General features: G+C 42.0%; 2 protein-coding genes across 2 annotated transcripts; both read left to right on the forward strand.

The window, feature by feature from the left end:
* Nucleotides 1-9,256: 9,256 nt before the first annotated feature.
* Nucleotides 9,257-11,630, forward strand: LOC103723690 (cytochrome P450 81Q32-like). The gene is made up of 2 exons (XM_017846774.3): nt 9,257-10,231; nt 10,872-11,630. The coding sequence occupies exons 1-2, from the start codon at nt 9,326-9,328 to the stop codon at nt 11,484-11,486; spliced, it is 1,521 nt and encodes a 506-aa protein (XP_017702263.3). The 5' UTR covers nt 9,257-9,325; the 3' UTR covers nt 11,487-11,630.
* A 1,020-nt stretch (nt 11,631-12,650) lies between these two features.
* Nucleotides 12,651-15,228, forward strand: LOC103704573 (cytochrome P450 81Q32-like). Its single transcript, XM_008787927.3, has 2 exons — nt 12,651-13,618; nt 14,470-15,228. The coding sequence occupies exons 1-2, from the start codon at nt 12,716-12,718 to the stop codon at nt 15,082-15,084; spliced, it is 1,518 nt and encodes a 505-aa protein (XP_008786149.3). The 5' UTR covers nt 12,651-12,715; the 3' UTR covers nt 15,085-15,228.
* Nucleotides 15,229-17,698: the final 2,470 nt, after the last annotated feature.

The raw sequence follows: 17,698 nt of genomic DNA on the forward strand, positions 1-17,698 counted from the left end.
GTAAATCTCTTGAAACCTCTTAGCCTCCTCACACTTTTCCCCATCCTCCCCAAAATACCTCTTTCCGCTGATCATCCTGATCAACACATTCCCAAACTAGTCCTTGTTGTTAGAGTTGATAACAAGCCGTCTAATCAAGACCATGACCTCCTCTCCCCAAATACCATAGAACAAGTGGAGTCGAGCTGTTGAGAAAATTTTGTCTGGGGCGATTGATCACTAGAGGATCCACTAGTTGTGGCCATAGAAAGCCCATACGATGGTAGGGTCTTTGTAGCCAAGATGTTTCCCGACGAGGAGGCAGCATGGTCAGTGAAGATGACATTGTTCTTGGAGAGGCATTCCTCAGTGGCATCGTGGGCTAGGATTCGAAGCGCAGAGAGATAATTGGGCTATAACCGGCGGAGAGAGAAGGAATGGAGCAGTGGAGGGGTTTCTTTAGGAGGTGGAGATAGGCAAGTGTAGGGAGAGAGGGAGGACAAGGTGATGAGTTCTTGCCTTGGTGGAGTAGGGTGAAGAGGGTGAGGAGAATTGTTAAGAAGATGGCTGCGTAGAAGATAATATCTATGTTGGTTTGGTTTTTGGAGAGTCAAGGTCTTTATTTGTCTAAATGAATTCTGCAAGAAGATAAGAGTCATTGGTTAGTTTATTTGCTAACAGAAACTATATCCTACACGACGTGTACCACATGACAATGGCAATGCATGTCGCCAATTACAGCTGCTCATTTCTGTAGTAATGGATTGAGATGAGCGGTTGTGATTGGCAGCATGAACGACTACTTGATGCACGCCATATAGGATATAATTCCTTCTTTGGCGGGGCTGGAATTGCCAATTTTTTTTATATTTTTTTCTTCTTTTTTTTTATCATAATAAAATATATGGCAGGACTTCTTTCCTTTTTATCAAGAAAAAAAGGGGGGTGCCGGTGAGAAAACCGGTCAGTTTTCTATTTCCCCGCACAATATTTATATGGCTAAAATTTGAGCAAGTCTTCAAAAACTGTTCATTTGGCAATATTTTTATTATATTATTTTTTCTTTCCAAAAACTGTTAATTTGACAACAGCCTTTAGAGGGAAAACTTTATCTTCTTCATTTTTTCTGCACCGCCCAAATGCATCTGGTTTGGAAAACTAAACATTTACAGCAGATGATATTATTTTTTTAAACAAAATTAAGTCAAATAGCTTCAGGGCTTTACACTCTCGGATCATCTCTTCCTTGGAAATCAACGAAACTGATAATAACACATCTCATGAGCTGCACTTTTTTTTTTTTGTGCCCTTTCTGCCGTTTTCTAAACATAAATAGCCTGTTTGAATTTATCAGTTTACTGATAACTTTAATATTGGATTTCAAATTATCCAATCCAACAACTTCCCGCATCAGATTACGAGCCCACCTCTCTGTCTCAGCTGTCCTTCCTGAAAGAGGAAGTTTGTTTCTCAAAAAGAAAATAAAAGGATTTAGAGGGAATATTTTTTTAAGTGTTTAGCAAGTGAATAAAGCAAGACCCACGGTAGCTCATCAAAATAGAAAAGAAAAACAAGTAAAATTAATTAAATAAAGATCAGACAGTATGTGTATGTGTATTTGTGTTTGTGTGTGTGTGTGTGTGTGTGTGTGTGTGTGTGTGTGTGTGTGTGTGTGTGTATATGAAATAATAGGAGAGTATTATACTTACTTTCTGGAATTGGGTTGAAACTATTATATATCTTAAAGGATTAGTTCAAGTCTGGGCTACAAAGAGAGCAGCTACATAAGGTTGGGCATCAAAATGAATTAAGAAAGAGGGAGAGGAGAAGAGATTGAAGTAAAGAAGAAAATGTTATAAATAATGATCAAATCGTTTGCTCCAATTCTATCCAGTTATTTTGTTTGTTCTTAATCTTTTTCTTTCTTTTTGAAAACATTATTCCTCTTGATCATTATTGCACTGCCTTCCTGATCACTCGCGCCACTTTTCCCGGGACGTAGTGCTAGTTCTGAGGACTTGTTTGGGTTGAGGTTTCAAAACCTCAGGGAGAAAGAAATATGGCTTTAGAACAAATGAACTCCTCTACCTTGCATTCGGTGAGGTTTTGCCTTACTTAAATAAGTGTCTACAGCCCATGGTTATAACTCAGAATACTCTGTTTTGATAAGGATGAAACAGAGTTTCTGTTACAAGATAAACTTCAGGTTTGTTTGGATTAGATCGACTTATTATCACATTGGGTTTGAAGTAGTCTGACTAACAGTTTGACCCAAGTTGGCCCATCTTGTTCGTTTGCCAAATCCAAAGTTGATCAATTTACAGTTAGGTCGGACATGTATCAGAACATATTTGATTACAGAAAACTCTTATCCAAGCCCATTTACTTCCATGGAATCAATAGATATCGACCAGATATTTGCCATAGCTTCTTTAAGGTGGGAGAAGGACATATCAACTGTCGACTGCATTCATGGATGGAAAGAGTTCCAAACGTTGCATGTACTATGGGAATCTTTCGTTCTCATTTACGTCACAAAGGTTGGAATTGGAGCACACTGACGAGGACGCTTTACCAATCTTATTTATTTACGAAAGCAACTCCATCCTAAAGCCACTTTAATTTCAATATGGGCTTCCATGTAATGATAGAACAACGTGGAATTCTCTTGTTAAAGATCTAATCGTGAAATATTCTTACAATAGAGTGAAATTCCTTAAAAAAAAAATTCCTACAATGGGACACATCCAGTGTTCCAAAGAGATTGATCTTATCTAGATTCTACGACATACTCCAGTTATGGGAACTTCCTACAACTTGGGCCGAAGCTTTATTTCTTTACTTTTTAATTATTTAGGCTCTCAGGCAGGGAGAAATCAAAAAGCTCATGGAACCGGGAGATTTATTTAGAGCAAATAGGGGCAAAGAATCTAAAGGCAAACGGCATTCAGATTCAAACCCCCCCGAGATCTCTCATCTAAGATGTGGAAGGTAATATCAGCCAAGGAAATTAGCGCTCCGCGGTGTAGGTGCTATCAATAAAATTGCAAGCTCAAGAGAGTCAAAGAGTTGGCCATCAACAAATTGACTTTGGGGATTCTCATGAATTAAGAGATTGTGACTGTTGGGGGCATGTTTGATCATGCTCCCGCTTTAGAAAAAAGCGAACAAACTAAAAGCTAAGTTTTCTTTGTTTTCTAGCTTCTTCTAAAATATTTTCTTTATATATATTTTTAGATACTTAGATAATTTTACATAATATGTCATTAGATATAATTTTTTTTTTATGGCAACGCACCTCTACCACGAAGTAGATCAGACCTTGGTTGGTTGTTATCACCTAGGAACCTCTGCCCTTGAACTTTCTTACGGTCAGCTTTGATGGTGGCGTGAATAGAGACGAGCTGAATTTGTGGACTCTTGGATGTTAGCTGTTAGTGGGAGTTCGACCTTCGATATCTCAGTTTCTAGGGTGGACCTGAGGGTGGCCTCAGTAGGCAAGATTCATATGAGGTAGATATTGAGGGCCGACCTCATAGCCATTGAAGGTGATTTAGCTATTGCTGTTGGGTGGATTCAGAGCGAGGCGGGGACAACTAACGCACACCTGCTCCTACATGACATTTGGAGAATTTCGAGAGATCGTGTACTCCTAGGTACTAGGCATGTCTACTAGAAGGCGAATACGACTGCAGATTGGTTTTTTCTTATTTGGTGGAGTATTCTGAAAGAATACTGTGGACCCAATTGCCCTCTGTAAAATTTTATTTAATAATTTTAGTGGATGTATTTTTTTTTTTGCTAAGACGGGTGGATCATACCTAACGAGTATGGATACACCCAATAAAATCAAAAAAAAAAAAACTTCGGAGTGCCATGGGCAGCTCCCCATCTCCAGCCCATAGGGTACTGCTAGAGTGACTGGCTACATAATCAGCCACCCAGTCTGCAGCCCCATTGGCTTCACGAAAAACATGCTTGGTCTGGAAGGCCCCTCCGTCCCTCACTAAAGAAATTCAAGATGAGAGTTGAGAGAAAGAACTTTTCGTTTTTACCTTTTTTACATTCATCACGTTTACATATTTATACAAGGATAGCGTATTCAAAATTTAAATTTGAATTAATTTGAAATTCAAATTTTTAGCTGTTATGACAGCTAAAATTTTTCTTCTAGTGAGTCCAAATTTGGCAGCTGTTATGACAGCTAAGAATTTCTCTTCTGGTGAGTCCAAATTTGAATGAATTTGAAATTCAAATTTGAATGAACTTAAAATTCAAATTTGCAGCTGTTATGGCAGCTATGAATTTCTGGGATTGGGCTCTCCTTCACTTGCGCAGAATACTCGGACTCTTCTGGTGAGTCCGTTTCAACACGCCCCCACAATCGAATGTGCAGTTCTTACACATGAAGATTGTCTCGAAGATGCGTGAACCTCACTACTGATAGTCTGATCTTTTGACGATAAAAATGACACTCTTAGTTATTTCTTCATCACCTGTTCTCGCACGGTATGGAAACTAATTTCAATATGCTTCGTTCTGGCATGGAAGACTGAATTGGAAGAGAGGTAGGTAGCACCTATGTTGTCACACCACAATGTAGGAGTTTTCTGTAAGGGCAAATGAAGATCGTTAAGTATGGACTGCAACCATTGAAGCTCCGCAACGGTGTTGGACAGGGATTTGTATTCTAATTCTGCAGCTCCAACTAACTAGTTTTGCACCATGAAAAACACAATAAGCACCAACACTTCTTCTGTCATCACAGTTCCCAGCCTAATCAATGTCGGTGTAACAATGTAGAGTGTGACGCGAATGAGAGGAGAAGTGGAGACCATAGGAAATTGTGTTTTTGAGATATCTTAGTATTCTTTTAACAACTTGCCATTGAGGTACCCGAGGTTGATGCATATATTTGCTGACTTTGTCTGGTCTGGTAAGGCCCAAATAGTATAAGGCGCCATCAGTACTTTGATAGAGATGGGGATCATCAAATTCTTGACCTTTAAATTTTGATAACTGACAGAAAGTAGACTTCAGGGTGCTGCAAGGTTTAACTTTGTCTAGAGAGACCTTTTGTAAAAGATCAACGATATACTTTTGTTGAGTGAGAAAGAGACCAGAGGGTGTCTGTAAGGCTTCCACTCCAAGAAAAAAACTTAAGTTGCCGAGGTCTTTGACAGAAAAATCTTGGCCAAGCAGGTTGATGATTTTGGTGACTTCATGAGCATCAGACCCAGTGATAATTATGTTGTCAACATAAATGAGGAAGTAGATATAAAGCTGACCTCGATGCAATGTGTACAAAGAACTGTTCGCTTTGGAGCCAATGAAGCCATAACTCTGCAGCTTATCTGTCAAGCATGAGAACCAGGCCTGGGGAGCTTGACGTAGTCCATACAAGCTTTTATGAAGCTTACAAATATGGTGAGGAAAGTCTGGATGTGTGAAGCCAAGTGGTTGGCTCATATACACGTCTTCTTGCAACATACCGTGTAGAAAAGCATTTTGAATGTCAATTTGAGGAAGGCACCAGTTTCTGGACACTGCAATGGACAAAATAAGCCTAATAGTTGCCGGTTTGACAATCGGGCTGAAGGTGTCGGGGAAATCGACTTCTTGTTGCTGGTGGTAACCTTTTGCTGCCACGCGGGTTTTGAATCTCTCTATTGTGCCATCAGCTTTCTTCTTAATTCGGTATATCCACTTGCAACCAACCAAGTTGGCATCTGTTGGAGGTGGTAGCAAGGTCCAAGTACCGTTGTGCATCAAGGCATCAAATTCTTGATTCATAGCCTCCCTCCAATGTGCATGTTTGGAAGTTTCAGTGTATGATGTGGGTTATGTAAGTTTAGGCAATGATTCTGTAAGAAGAGCTTTTGGCAATGGATATTTTATCATGCCAACAAATGGTTGCTTCAATTTAAGAGAGTTTGTCTGAGATCGTGTAGTCATGCGATGAGTTGGTTGTTGTGGCAGCAGAATAGTGTGTTGGTCGGTCTGTGCAACAGCAGCATTTGAGCTGGGGTCAATATCCCTTGCAGGAGTTCCATCAACTTCTGTTTCTATATTCCCACGTTGAGTACCAGAGATTTGATTAGATTCAAGTGGCATGGTCACAGGAGAAGACTGAATGGTACCTACATGGTTAGTTGATAAACTCAAAAAACTAGGGGATATATTTATGGTGGAGGGCAAAGGTATGACATCAGGATTTGATGGACTTTTATTTAGAGTGTGGGAGGCAAAAGGAAATACGTTTTCATTGAAGACTACGTGTTTGAACGCAAAAAATTTTCTAGTGGACAAAAAGAGGTCTTTCTAGCCCTGGTGGCAGAGACTGTAGCCAATAAGGACACATGTTTTTGAGCGAAAATCAATTTTATGTTTGTTGTATGCTCTCAAATTTGGCCAACGGGCACATCCAAAGACACACATGAATTGATAGTCAGGTTTCTTGTTATAGGCCATTTCGAAAGGCGATTTTTGTTAGAGAATTTTTGTGGGCAATCGATTAATAATATAGGTAGCTGTTAAAAACGCATCTTCCCAGTATGATTGTGGAATATTGGAGTGAGTTAACAAAGCTAAACCCATTCAACGATTTGCCTATGACGCCTTTCAATGGAGCCCATTTGTTCATGTGTATAAGGACATGCTAATCGACGATGAATCCCACATGTTTTAAAAAATTGATTAAGGCGACGATGTTCGCCTCCCCAATCAGTTTGTATAGCTTTTATCTTAGTGTCAAAGTGGAGTTCTACATGTTTTTGGAACTGAAGACAAATTGATTCAACATCTGATTTTTGTTTAATTGGAAAGAGTTAAATAAATTTGGTGAAAGCATCAAGGAAACAAACATAGCAACGTGATCCATAACTTGAAATGACCGAACTTGGTTCCCAGACATCAGAATATAGTAATTCTAAAGGTTTTGAAGCTTGAAAAGTAGAAGCATGAAAAGGCAAATTATGGCTTTTAGCCTTCTAACACTCAGGGCAAACATGTTGCCTCTTATTCGTACCAACTAGAAGTTTATTTGCTGAGATAACATGATTAACAGTGGGAAAGGACGCATGTCCCAACCTACGATGCCAATCAGTTATGGAGAATCGAACACCAACAAAGGCTGAAGGAGATTGCTGTTGAAAGGGCTTTAAAAAATAATATAAACCATCTTATAGATGGCCTTTATGCTGGATGCTCCCCGAGTAATCCTTTATCAGAAAAAAGTTGTCATGAAATTCAAAGTAAACGTGATTGTCAGAAGCAAACTTATGAATAGAAAGAAGGTTCTTTTTAATTTGAGGGACAACAAGAACTTGATCTAATATGAAAGAACGAGAGGGAGTAGATAGTTTAGCGGTACCAAAGTGAGAAATGTTCAAACCTGTGTCATCGCCAACTTGAATTTGATCAGATCCATTGTACTCATTGCTGCGAATATTGAGGTTATTAAGATTGGAAGTTAGATGATGAGTAGCTCCAGTGTCGGGATGCCAATCATTCTTAGAGTTTTGCTGATTGGAAGCGACCATAGCTTGTGGATTCTTTGATTGAGGTGATATCAAAATGACGGAAGCACTTGTGGATTGTGTGTCCAGGCTTTTGACATAATTGGCACCAAAGTGAGGAGTTATTGTTACCATAGGAATTGCGGTTTGAGATGGAATTGTTTCCTCGACCATTACCCTTGTCTGTATTATATTACTTACGCCCCTGTCCTCGATAATTATTGGAATTGCCGTAGCCTCAGCTCAAGGTGTTGTTTTGTTGCCTTGTTGCAACGTTGGCATAACCTCCTGGTAAGGATAGGGGCTGGTTGCTGTGGATGATGCAAGCCTCACTAGTAAGGAGTAGGGAGTATACCTCTTCCAGTTGTATCGAGTCCCGACGGGAGTTGATCATTGCAACCACAGAGTCGTACTCGGGGCCAAGACCCGCAAGTATGTAGGTTATGATGTTATCACACATCATCGGTTGACCGGCTATGGCAAGTTCATCGGTGAGTCTCTTGTTATGCATGAAATTAATCAATGGTCGACATATTACCTTTCAGTGTTGTTGCAAGTTAAGACCGCACTTGGACGGCTTTGGCTCTGAATTGAGTAGCAAAGACAAGACAACTTGAGCGAGCACTTCATCGGTGAGTGAGGAGTTGATTGCACTAAGAATGAGATTGTCTTGTCTATCCCATACAGCATAATCGCGATTTGGAGAGGTAGAGCCGTCAGGTGCAGTGAGCTCGGCAGGAGATTTTTTTGCAGTGCCATCAATGTACCCGAATACTTGTTGTCCTTTGAGGTATGGCAGCATCTGTGCTCTCCATATAGGATAGTTGTTGAGGGTGAGTTTGGAGATATTGGGAGTGGAATTGGGATTGAAATTGGGAAGAGAGGTTGTTGTGTTATTGGAGTTTGAAGATTGAGGAGAAGACATATTGTGCGACGTTTGTCTTAGGGCTCTGATACCAAAAAGAAATTCAAGATGAGAGTTGAGAGAAAGAACTTTTCATTTTCACCCTTTTTTACATTCATCATGTTTACATATTTATACAAGTATAGCATATTCCAAATTAAATTTGAATGAATTTGAAATTCAAATTTTTAGCTGTTATGATAGCTAAGAATTTCTCTTTTGGTGAGTCTAAATTTGGCAGCTGTTATAACAGCTAAGAATTCCTCGTCTGGTAAGTCCAAATTTTAATGAATTTGAAATTTAAATTTAAATGAATTTGAAATTCAAATTTGTAGCTGTTATGGCAGCTATGAATTTCTAGGATTGGGCTTCTCTTTCACTTGTGCAGAAGACTCGGACTCTTCTGGTGAGTCCGTTCCAACACTCACCAATGCTTAGATGTCTTGGAGCAAAGGGTGGATGCAACCATTACCCCTTGGCCCCCCTCCGGATTCAGCTGATGATTGTGGCCGAGAGTCCCCCTCTAGGACAATGAAACTAGCCGGTAAAACATACCGGGCATGACGGAGGTCTACCCAAGCGGCCCTCAGCTCCGCATCCAAAACTGAAATGTCGATGAGTTGACTGGCATGTATTCTTATTATTAGATATATATATGATCTGGCCATTTTATTAAAAAAAATAATCAGACGATAAATTGGTTGGGAGAAGACGCAATGATCGGAGATTTTCTTTTCAAAAGGGCCGATCTGGTTTTTGTTTTTGTTTTTTATTTTGTCTGGATCCAGAGCTCTGATGGTTACGGTAAAAAAGTAAAAGCCGGATCTTAATGGCCGGGTTTCAATGGTTGGGAGGGTGACATCGGCTTGAAAACGAAAGGATAAGGGAAGAGACGGAGGCAGTCCAGTGGCGGAGATCAAAGGAAATGGAGACGGGCACCTTCTACTGCTGTGCGGTGCTCTTCTTGGTCCTCCTCTTTACTTCCAAAAGCTTCTTCCAATCTAAGAACTCCCGTCTCCGATGTCCACCCACCGGCCCCCTCGCCCTCCCTGTCGTCGGCCACCTCCACCTCCTCCGCCAGCCCATCCACCGCACCCTCTCCGCCATCTCCGCCCGCCACGGCCCTCTCCTCCTCCTCCGCTTCGGCTCCCGCCCCGTACTCCTCGTCTCCTCCCCCTCCGCCGCCGAGGACTGCTTCACCGTCAATGACATCACCTTCGCCAACCGCCCCCCGCTCCTCTTTCTCAAGTACTTCGGCTACGACGGCACCAGCCTCGGCTCCTCCAACTATGGCCCCCACTGGCGCAACCTCCGCCGCATCGCCACCCTCGAGATCTTCTCCCCCGCCCGGGTTGCCTCCTTCTCTGCCTCCCGTGCTGCCGAGGTCCGCTCGCTCCTCGGCCACCTCTTCGGCAACGGAGATAAAGCCGAGTTTCGGAAGGTGGAGATGAAGTCGAGGCTCTCGGAGCTGACGTTTAATGTGACCATGCAGATGATAGCCGGGAGGAGATACTACGGGGCGGAGGCGACGGAGGTGACAGAGGAGGGGCGGCGGTTCCGTCGAGCTATAGAGGAGATGTTTTTGTTGTGCGGGTCATCGACTTTGGAGGACTTCTTGCCATGGGCGAGGTGGGCAGGGTGGAACAGTGCCGAGAAAAGGATGGCGAGGTTAGCGAGGGAGATGGACGAGTTGTTCCAAGAGATGGTGGAGGAGCGAAGAAAGAAGAGGGGAAAAGAAGAGAGAGAGAAAACTATTATCGATGTTATGTTGGAGATGCAGGAGGCCGAGCCTGGTTACTACACCGACGAGATCATCAAAGGAATGATTCTGGTACGTTTATAGTAGCTTCTTTGATTCGATCTAATTCTATCACCAAGCATCATCATAAACTCCATTCAAACTATTCTCTACAGTGGAAGTTTTTCCGAGTGAGAGACACGGGGGAAAAAGGTTTAAATGAATAGAATAGAATTCTTTCTTTATTTTTCTTCCTCTCCACCGATTCTGGCAAGAAAGGTACATTGGGAAGCAGGGAAGGTGACATTCATTAAAACTCAAAATAAAATAAGTTGGCCGGGTACTTCTCCGTCCTCCATAAAACAGCAACCACTAAATAAATTAATATATAATCCATCCATAAATGTACGACAAATATTAGGGAGATTAGGAAGATTGTTATCTCCTATTTGAACAACAATAAAATAAAATAGGAAGCTCATCCATATCCTTTCACCAAATTGGACGCCCTTATTTTGAATGCAGAACCAAGATTAATATCCTATAATAATAAAAATTGGTGTTAGGTTAGTGTGTGCTATATTCGGATGGGATCCATTGGGATCAAACACAACATCTTCTTCAAATTACTTTGCAGGAAAAAAACGAAAAAACAGCACCTTGGTGGGCTTCATCTAGTGATATTATTTATCTTGTTTTCGTGCATCTAACAATGGCTGTCATTTTGTTTCAGAACCTAATAGCAGCCGGAACGGACACTTCTGCTGGAACCATGGAGTGGGCATTGGCTTTGCTTCTTAATCATCCGGATGCATTAAAGAAGGCCAAAGTCGAGATAGACACGCAAGTGGGTCACGCCCGCTTGGTCACCGACCATGACCTTCCCAATCTCCACTACCTCCAGAATGTCATCAAAGAAACCCTTCGTCTATTCCCAGCAGGCCCTCTCCTCCCGCCGCACGAGTCGTCCGAGCAGTGTGTCGTACAGGGATATAGTGTTCCACGCGGCACGATGTTATTGGTTAATGCTTATGCGATACAAAGGGACCCACAGCTATGGACGAATCCCTTCGAGTTTAGGCCAGAGAGGTTTGATGAAGGAGAGGGGGAGGGATACAAGAACATCCCCTTTGGGTCTGGAAGGAGGAGGTGCCCGGGGGAGGGCTTGGCCATGAGAACTATGGGGTTAGCCTTGGGGTCTCTGATTCAGTGTTTTGAGTGGAAGAGAACGAGGGAGGAGGAGGTGGACATGACTGAAGGCTTGGGGCTCACTATGCCCAAGGCTGAACCCTTGGAGGCCTCGTACAAGCCATGTGGAAATATGACCGACCTTCTTTCTCAAATATGACTATGCTCAAATTTATGTCCCTATAATAACTGCTTTTATGATGTATTCGTACTTTAAATTTATGTGAAATATATGCATAAGCTGCAAACCAGTGAAGCATGGAAGGATGAAATCTAATTGAGTGCAATGGTTTTCTTTGGCTAATTTATTGTCTTTGTTGTGGTTCAAATTGGGGCATGCGGAGGAGTCGGAGGAGCTGCCGGTTGAGACGGAGAAAGGACATATACAATCCCTTTACAAAAGGGTATTATGGCTTGGACGACGACAAGATGAACTTTTATGGTGATACATATCTACCACAAAATGGATCAGGCTTTGGTTGGTTTTATCACCTAGGAACCTCCACCCTCAAACTTTCTTACGGTCAGTTTTGATAGTAGTGTGACTGGGGGCGATAGTAGAGGTGGAGCAAGATTTTTGGACTCTTGGCTGGTAGACTGTTGGTGGGAGTGCAACCTTCAATATCTTAGTTTCTAGAACGAAGCTGAAGGTGGCTTGGGCAGCCATAATCCATGCGAGGTAGGTATGGAGGGCTATCCTCATAGCCATCGAAGGTGATTCAGCTATTATTGTCAGGTGGATTCAAGATCAAACGGGGACGACTAACGCACATCTGCTCCTACACGATATTTGGAGGTTTCGAAAGAGTGTGTATTCCTAGGTACCAGGCACATCAACTAGAAGACGAATAGAACTGCGGATGGAATTTCTTCTTATTTGGTGGAGCATTCTGGAAGAATACTATAGACCAAATTGTCAGTTATTTTGGTTGCTCACTGTAAAATTTTATTTTACAATTTTATTGGATGTATTCGTCTTAGATATATATATATATATATATATATATATATATATATATATATATATATATATATATATATATATATATATATATATATATATATATGATCAGTCCATCTTATTAAAAAAAATAATCAGACGATAATTTGGTAGGGAGGCAATGCAATGATCGGAGATTTCCTTTTCAAGAGGGTCCATCTGGTTTTCGTTTTTCTTTGTTCTTTTGTTTGGATCCACAGCTCTGATGGCTGTGGTTAAAAGGAAGAAAAAAACTGGGTCATCCTAATGGCCGGTTTTAGTGGGCCAAAGGGGGCGCTTAAAAGTCGAACAAAAGGACCGAGTGTCACATCGGCTTGAAGTCCGCCTTACACGCAAACGAAAGGATAAGGGAAGAGACGGAGCCAGTCCGGTGGTGGAGATCAAAGGAAATGGAAGCGGCCACCTTCTACGTCTGTGCGGTCCTCTTCTTGGCCCTCCTCTTTACTTCCAAAAGCTTCTTCCAATCTAAGAACTCCCGTCTCCGATGTCCACCCACTGGCCCCCTCGCCCTCCCCGTCGTCGGCCACCTCCACCTCCTCCGCCAGCCCATCCACCGCACCCTCTCCGCCATCTCAGCCCGCCACGGCCCTCTCCTCCTCCTCCGCTTCGGCTCCCGCCCCGTCCTCCTCGTCTCCTCACCCTCCGCAGCCAAGGACTGCTTCACCGTCAATGACATCACCTTCGCCAACCGCCCCCAGCTCCTCTCCAACAAGTACTTTGGCTACGACGGCACCACCCTCGGCGCCTCCTCCTACGGCCCCCACTGGCGCAACCTCCGCCGGATCGCCACCCTCGAGATCTTCTCCCCCGCCCGAGTTGCCGCCTTCTCTGCCTCCCGTGCTGCTGAGGTCCGCTTGCTCCTCCGCCACCTCTCCGGCAACGGAGATAAAGCTGAGTTCCGGAAGGTGGAGATGAAGTCGAGGTTCTCTGAGCTGACGTTTAATGCGGCCATGCAGATGATAGCCGGGAGGAGGTACTACGGGACGGAGGCGACGGAGGTGGCAGAGGAGGGGCGGCGGTTCCGTCGAGTTATAGGGGAGATATTTTTGTTGAGCGGGTCATCGACTTTGGAGGACTTCTTGCCATGGGCGAGGTGGGCAGGGTGGAACAGTGCCGAGAAAAGGATGGTGAGATTAGCGAGGGAGATGGACGAGTTGTTCCAAGAGATGGTGGAGGATCGAAGAAAGAAGAGCGGAAGAGAAGAGGGAAAAACTATTATCGATGTCATGTTGGAGATGCAGGAGGCCGAGCCTGGTTACTACACCGACGAGATCATCAAAGGAATAATTCTGGTACGGTCATGGTAGCTTCTTTGATTCGATCTACTTCTATCACCAAGCATTATCATAAACTCTATTCAAACTATTCCCTACAGTGGAAGTTTTTCCGAGTGAGAGACACAGGGGAAAAAGGTTTAAATGAGTAGAATAGAATTCTTTCTTTGTTTATTTTTCTTCCTCTCGACCGATTCTGGCAAGAAATTAATGTGGGAAAGTGACATTCATTAAAACTCAAAATAAGTTGGCGTGGTACTTCTCCATCCTCCATAAAATACCAACCACTAAATAAATTAATGTATAATCCATGAAGGTGCGACGACTAACATCAAAATACAGTGACAGAAACCAAGTCCAAGCAATTGATACCTAACCATGCTAGGAAAGAAAAACTGCATGTGCTCCTTGGTCGATATACCCACGAGTAGCACAACTAGACTCCATCTTCGAGTAATTAAACTTGGTGAGGAGATGTACCTCACAAACGCTCCTGGATGAGTTTGGAACAAAGTTCATGAGGTATTACTTTAGAACATATATATCTCATGCATCGGAGACAATTACGGTGATTAGGATGATTGTTATCTCCTATTTGAAATACAATAAAATAAGATAGGAAGCTCACCCATATCCCTTGACCATATTGGAGGCCCTTATTTTGAATCCAGAACCAAGATTAATATCCTATAATAATAAAAATTGTTGTCTGCAGGTTAGTGTGGGCTCTCTCTGGGATCAAACACAACATCTTCTTCAAATTACTTTGCAGGAAAAAAAACAAAAAAACAGGACCTTGGTGGCCTTCATCTAATGATTTTATTTATCTTGTTCTCGCACATCTAACAATGACTATCATTTTGTTTCAGAACCTAATAACAGCTGGAACGGACTCTTCCGCTGGAACCATGGAGTGGGCATTGGCCTTGCTTCTCAATCATCCAGAGGCATTAAAGAAGGCCAAAGCTGAGATAGACATGCAAGTGGGTCATGCCCGCTTCGTCACTGACCATGACCTTCGCAATCTCCACTACCTCCAGAATATCATCAAAGAAACCCTTCGCCTATACCCAGCAGGCCCTCTCCTCGTGGCGCACGAGTCATCCGAGCAGTGTGTCGTACAGGGATATAGTGTTCCACGCGGCACGATCTTATTGGTTAATGCTTATGCCATACAAAGGGACCCACAGCTATGGACGAATCCCTCGGAATTTAGGCCAGAGAGGTTTGATGAAGTGGACGCAGAGGGATACAAGAACATCCCCTTCGGGTCTGGAAGGAGGAGGTGCCCGGGGGAGGGCTTGGCCATGAGAACTATGGGGTTAGCCTTGGGGTCTCTGATTCAGTGTTTTGAGTGGAAGAGAACCGGGGAGGAGGAGGTGGACATGACTGAAGGCTTGGGGCTCACTATGCCCAAGGCTGAACCCTTGGAGGCCTTGTACAAGCCATGTGGAAACATGACCGACGTTCTTTCTCAAATATGACCATGCTCAAATTTATCTCCCTATAATAACTATTTTTATGATGTATCCGTACTTTAAATTTATGTGAAATATATGCATAAGTTGCAAACCAGTGGAGCATAGATGGATGAAATCTAATTGAGTGCAATGGTTTTCTTTGGCTAATTTATTGTCTGTTTAGTGAGGTGAGAATTAATGCATTAATTTGAAAGAAGTTGTGCTACTTACTGGCCTTTCGAGCCAAACTTCTTTCATATTGCTGCAATATCTGCTTCATTGAAGTAGCATAGTCTGTTTTAGCATATAAGTTACTCCTCCTTATTTCCATTGCTTTTGTTGATCTCTCTAGTGATTTAGGATTTTGTTTTTATTTTACCTTTGATGAAAGGATATATTCAATTCCTTTTTTTTCCCATACTCAATTCATTGATTGAATCTGGCCAATTGAACCGTCATTGTTTTCTTTTGGAAACAAAAAGCTAATGTAGATCCTTAATCCATTCAATTTAGCCCATAATTTGTTGTTGCTTGGAGGCCAAACTAACCTCATTCAACTCATGTTCACCTATAAATTGTAAACTTAATCCATCCCACAAAGACCCTTCATTTAGGGCCACAAATGAGTTGGGTTAACCCCTAACTTGACCTGGTGCCATCTGGATTTGACCTGGTCCAACCTATTACTTAGACTTGTGGTTCAAAAATATGACTTGCTCGAAAAAGCGGGTCAATCTATGTCATATATTTTCACACTTAATTCGATCCATATAATAGTTGGGCCAAAATTGTCCAATTTATCGGGACTAAGCATGGTCTAGCTAATCTGATTGAATCCAGAAACCCATTACTTTAAAAACCCTAAACCATGTATAATTATCGAATTCCATGCATATGTTTGTATGATGGGGATTAAGCTTTTTCATCTATGTCGAAGATCCAATAATAGTTAAATAATGGTAACAATATTAATAGCAGAAATTTATATTAATTTTGGTTTTCTAATTCTTTCTACTTGTTTTCCATGTCATTATTTCTTCACCTTTTAAATGTATAATGGATAGTACAATTTTAAAAAGTTAATTCATTAACCTTGTTCCTATATTTAATTTAATATAGAAACTAATACATTATGTTGGTTCTACGTACGCACCCACCTTAGCCTGAATTATCAAATTGATTTAAAATAATTTTTCATATACTTGACCCAACTTGATCCTGTCAGTCAAATGGTTTAGTTTGGATCTTGAAATAAATCATCCAAGGAAGCATCTCCTGGTGTGGCAATAAGCCTACTCAGCTCATTACTTCCATGAACTGTTGGCTTTACAACCTTTTGAGAGCTAACATCTTGAATTCCTGATCGATAATCAGCAATTCAAAATCCCATGAGGACCAACCTTCCAGGTGCTCTTGCTATGTAAATTTCTTCCTCCCAATTAAAGATTGCTGTAGCAGCAATCGCTCCCTTAATTGGCGCTTCTTAGGACCCTTTCTTGGATCAGCACTACTTGCAAGAGTTGACAACCTCTCTGAAAAGGCCCCCGCATCAGATAAATTATGTAGTTCCCCATGATTAGGAAGCTCAAGGTTCTCGATCGATGCATATATAATTGCTCTAAAGGGGCACTCCCATTCATCTTCATTTTCATCAAGTAGATATCAATCAGGAATGCCGATTTCTCTACCAGGACCACGTTGTAATTGATAGCCCAATAACAATGGCGTCACTTATATAATTGCTTCGCCCCACTCAACTTGTTTGATGCATAACTATACGAATATCACCACCAGCTGCAATAAGATGCACTCCCAACACTTCATCTTAACTTTTATTGTCCCACTTAATTGTCTGCTCGCTTGTTATTCTGCACAAGATTCTTCTTTAATGAAAGAGACGAGCTCTCTATTTGGGCAGTCGGCTTCAATATGCTGAAAGCCTAAGCACTTGAAACACTTGTGAGGGCTAGAGCCACCAGTGTTGGAATGGCTGGGGTTGCTAAGGATGTCCTTATCCTTTATCTAAGACAATTAGGAGATGCTGGCTTTTGGGGATGGCGACGTCTTTGATATGGAACTTCTCCGGTTGCACGCTCCATCTACATATCTCGACAAGCATGAATTATTTGTTCTTAGTTGCTGCTTTTCAACTTTTGTTGCTAATCGTATCACGTCGTTTAGTATTCAATAGGGTTGGAGTTGCATGACTTGCTCAATTTGAGGATTCAATCTTTTAAGATATCGCACTATAGTTTGCTCTTTGAGTTTTTTGATGTCACAAATTCTAAAAAGTTACTCAAATTCTATTGTGTAGCCTTCTATAGTCATGTCACACTGTTGAAGATTGTAGAGCTTTAGAATTTTTCTTGGTTGTAATCTTCATGGAGAAACTTACGTTTGAGTTCGCGATGCATCTTGTCCCACGTTCGTATCTTGCCACATCCTTCTTGCTCACATCATCACTTCAAATTCTTCAACCAAATTGATGCGTACTTCTAAAGCATGATGGGACCAACTTGACACACCGATCATTGGAAATTTTGTTGAGCTCGAAAACTCATTTGATGGTGTGGAACCAACCAAGGAAGATATTAGGTTGCAGGCATCCTTCAAAGTCGGGGATGTTTATTTTGATATC

The sequence above is a fragment of the Phoenix dactylifera genome, unplaced genomic scaffold (assembly GCF_009389715.1).
Source record: "Phoenix dactylifera cultivar Barhee BC4 unplaced genomic scaffold, palm_55x_up_171113_PBpolish2nd_filt_p 000007F, whole genome shotgun sequence".
Taxonomy (NCBI): domain Eukaryota; kingdom Viridiplantae; phylum Streptophyta; class Magnoliopsida; order Arecales; family Arecaceae; genus Phoenix; species Phoenix dactylifera.

Coding starts and splice junctions, on each gene's coding strand:
- LOC103723690 (XM_017846774.3), top strand. CDS start 9,326: ATGGAGACGGGCACCTTCTACTGCTGTGCGGTGCTCTTCTTGGTCCTC. Junction 10,232..10,871: donor TCATCAAAGGAATGATTCTG/GTACGTTTATAG, acceptor ATTTTGTTTCAG/AACCTAATAGCAGCCGGAAC.
- LOC103704573 (XM_008787927.3), top strand. CDS start 12,716: ATGGAAGCGGCCACCTTCTACGTCTGTGCGGTCCTCTTCTTGGCCCTC. Junction 13,619..14,469: donor TCATCAAAGGAATAATTCTG/GTACGGTCATGG, acceptor ATTTTGTTTCAG/AACCTAATAACAGCTGGAAC.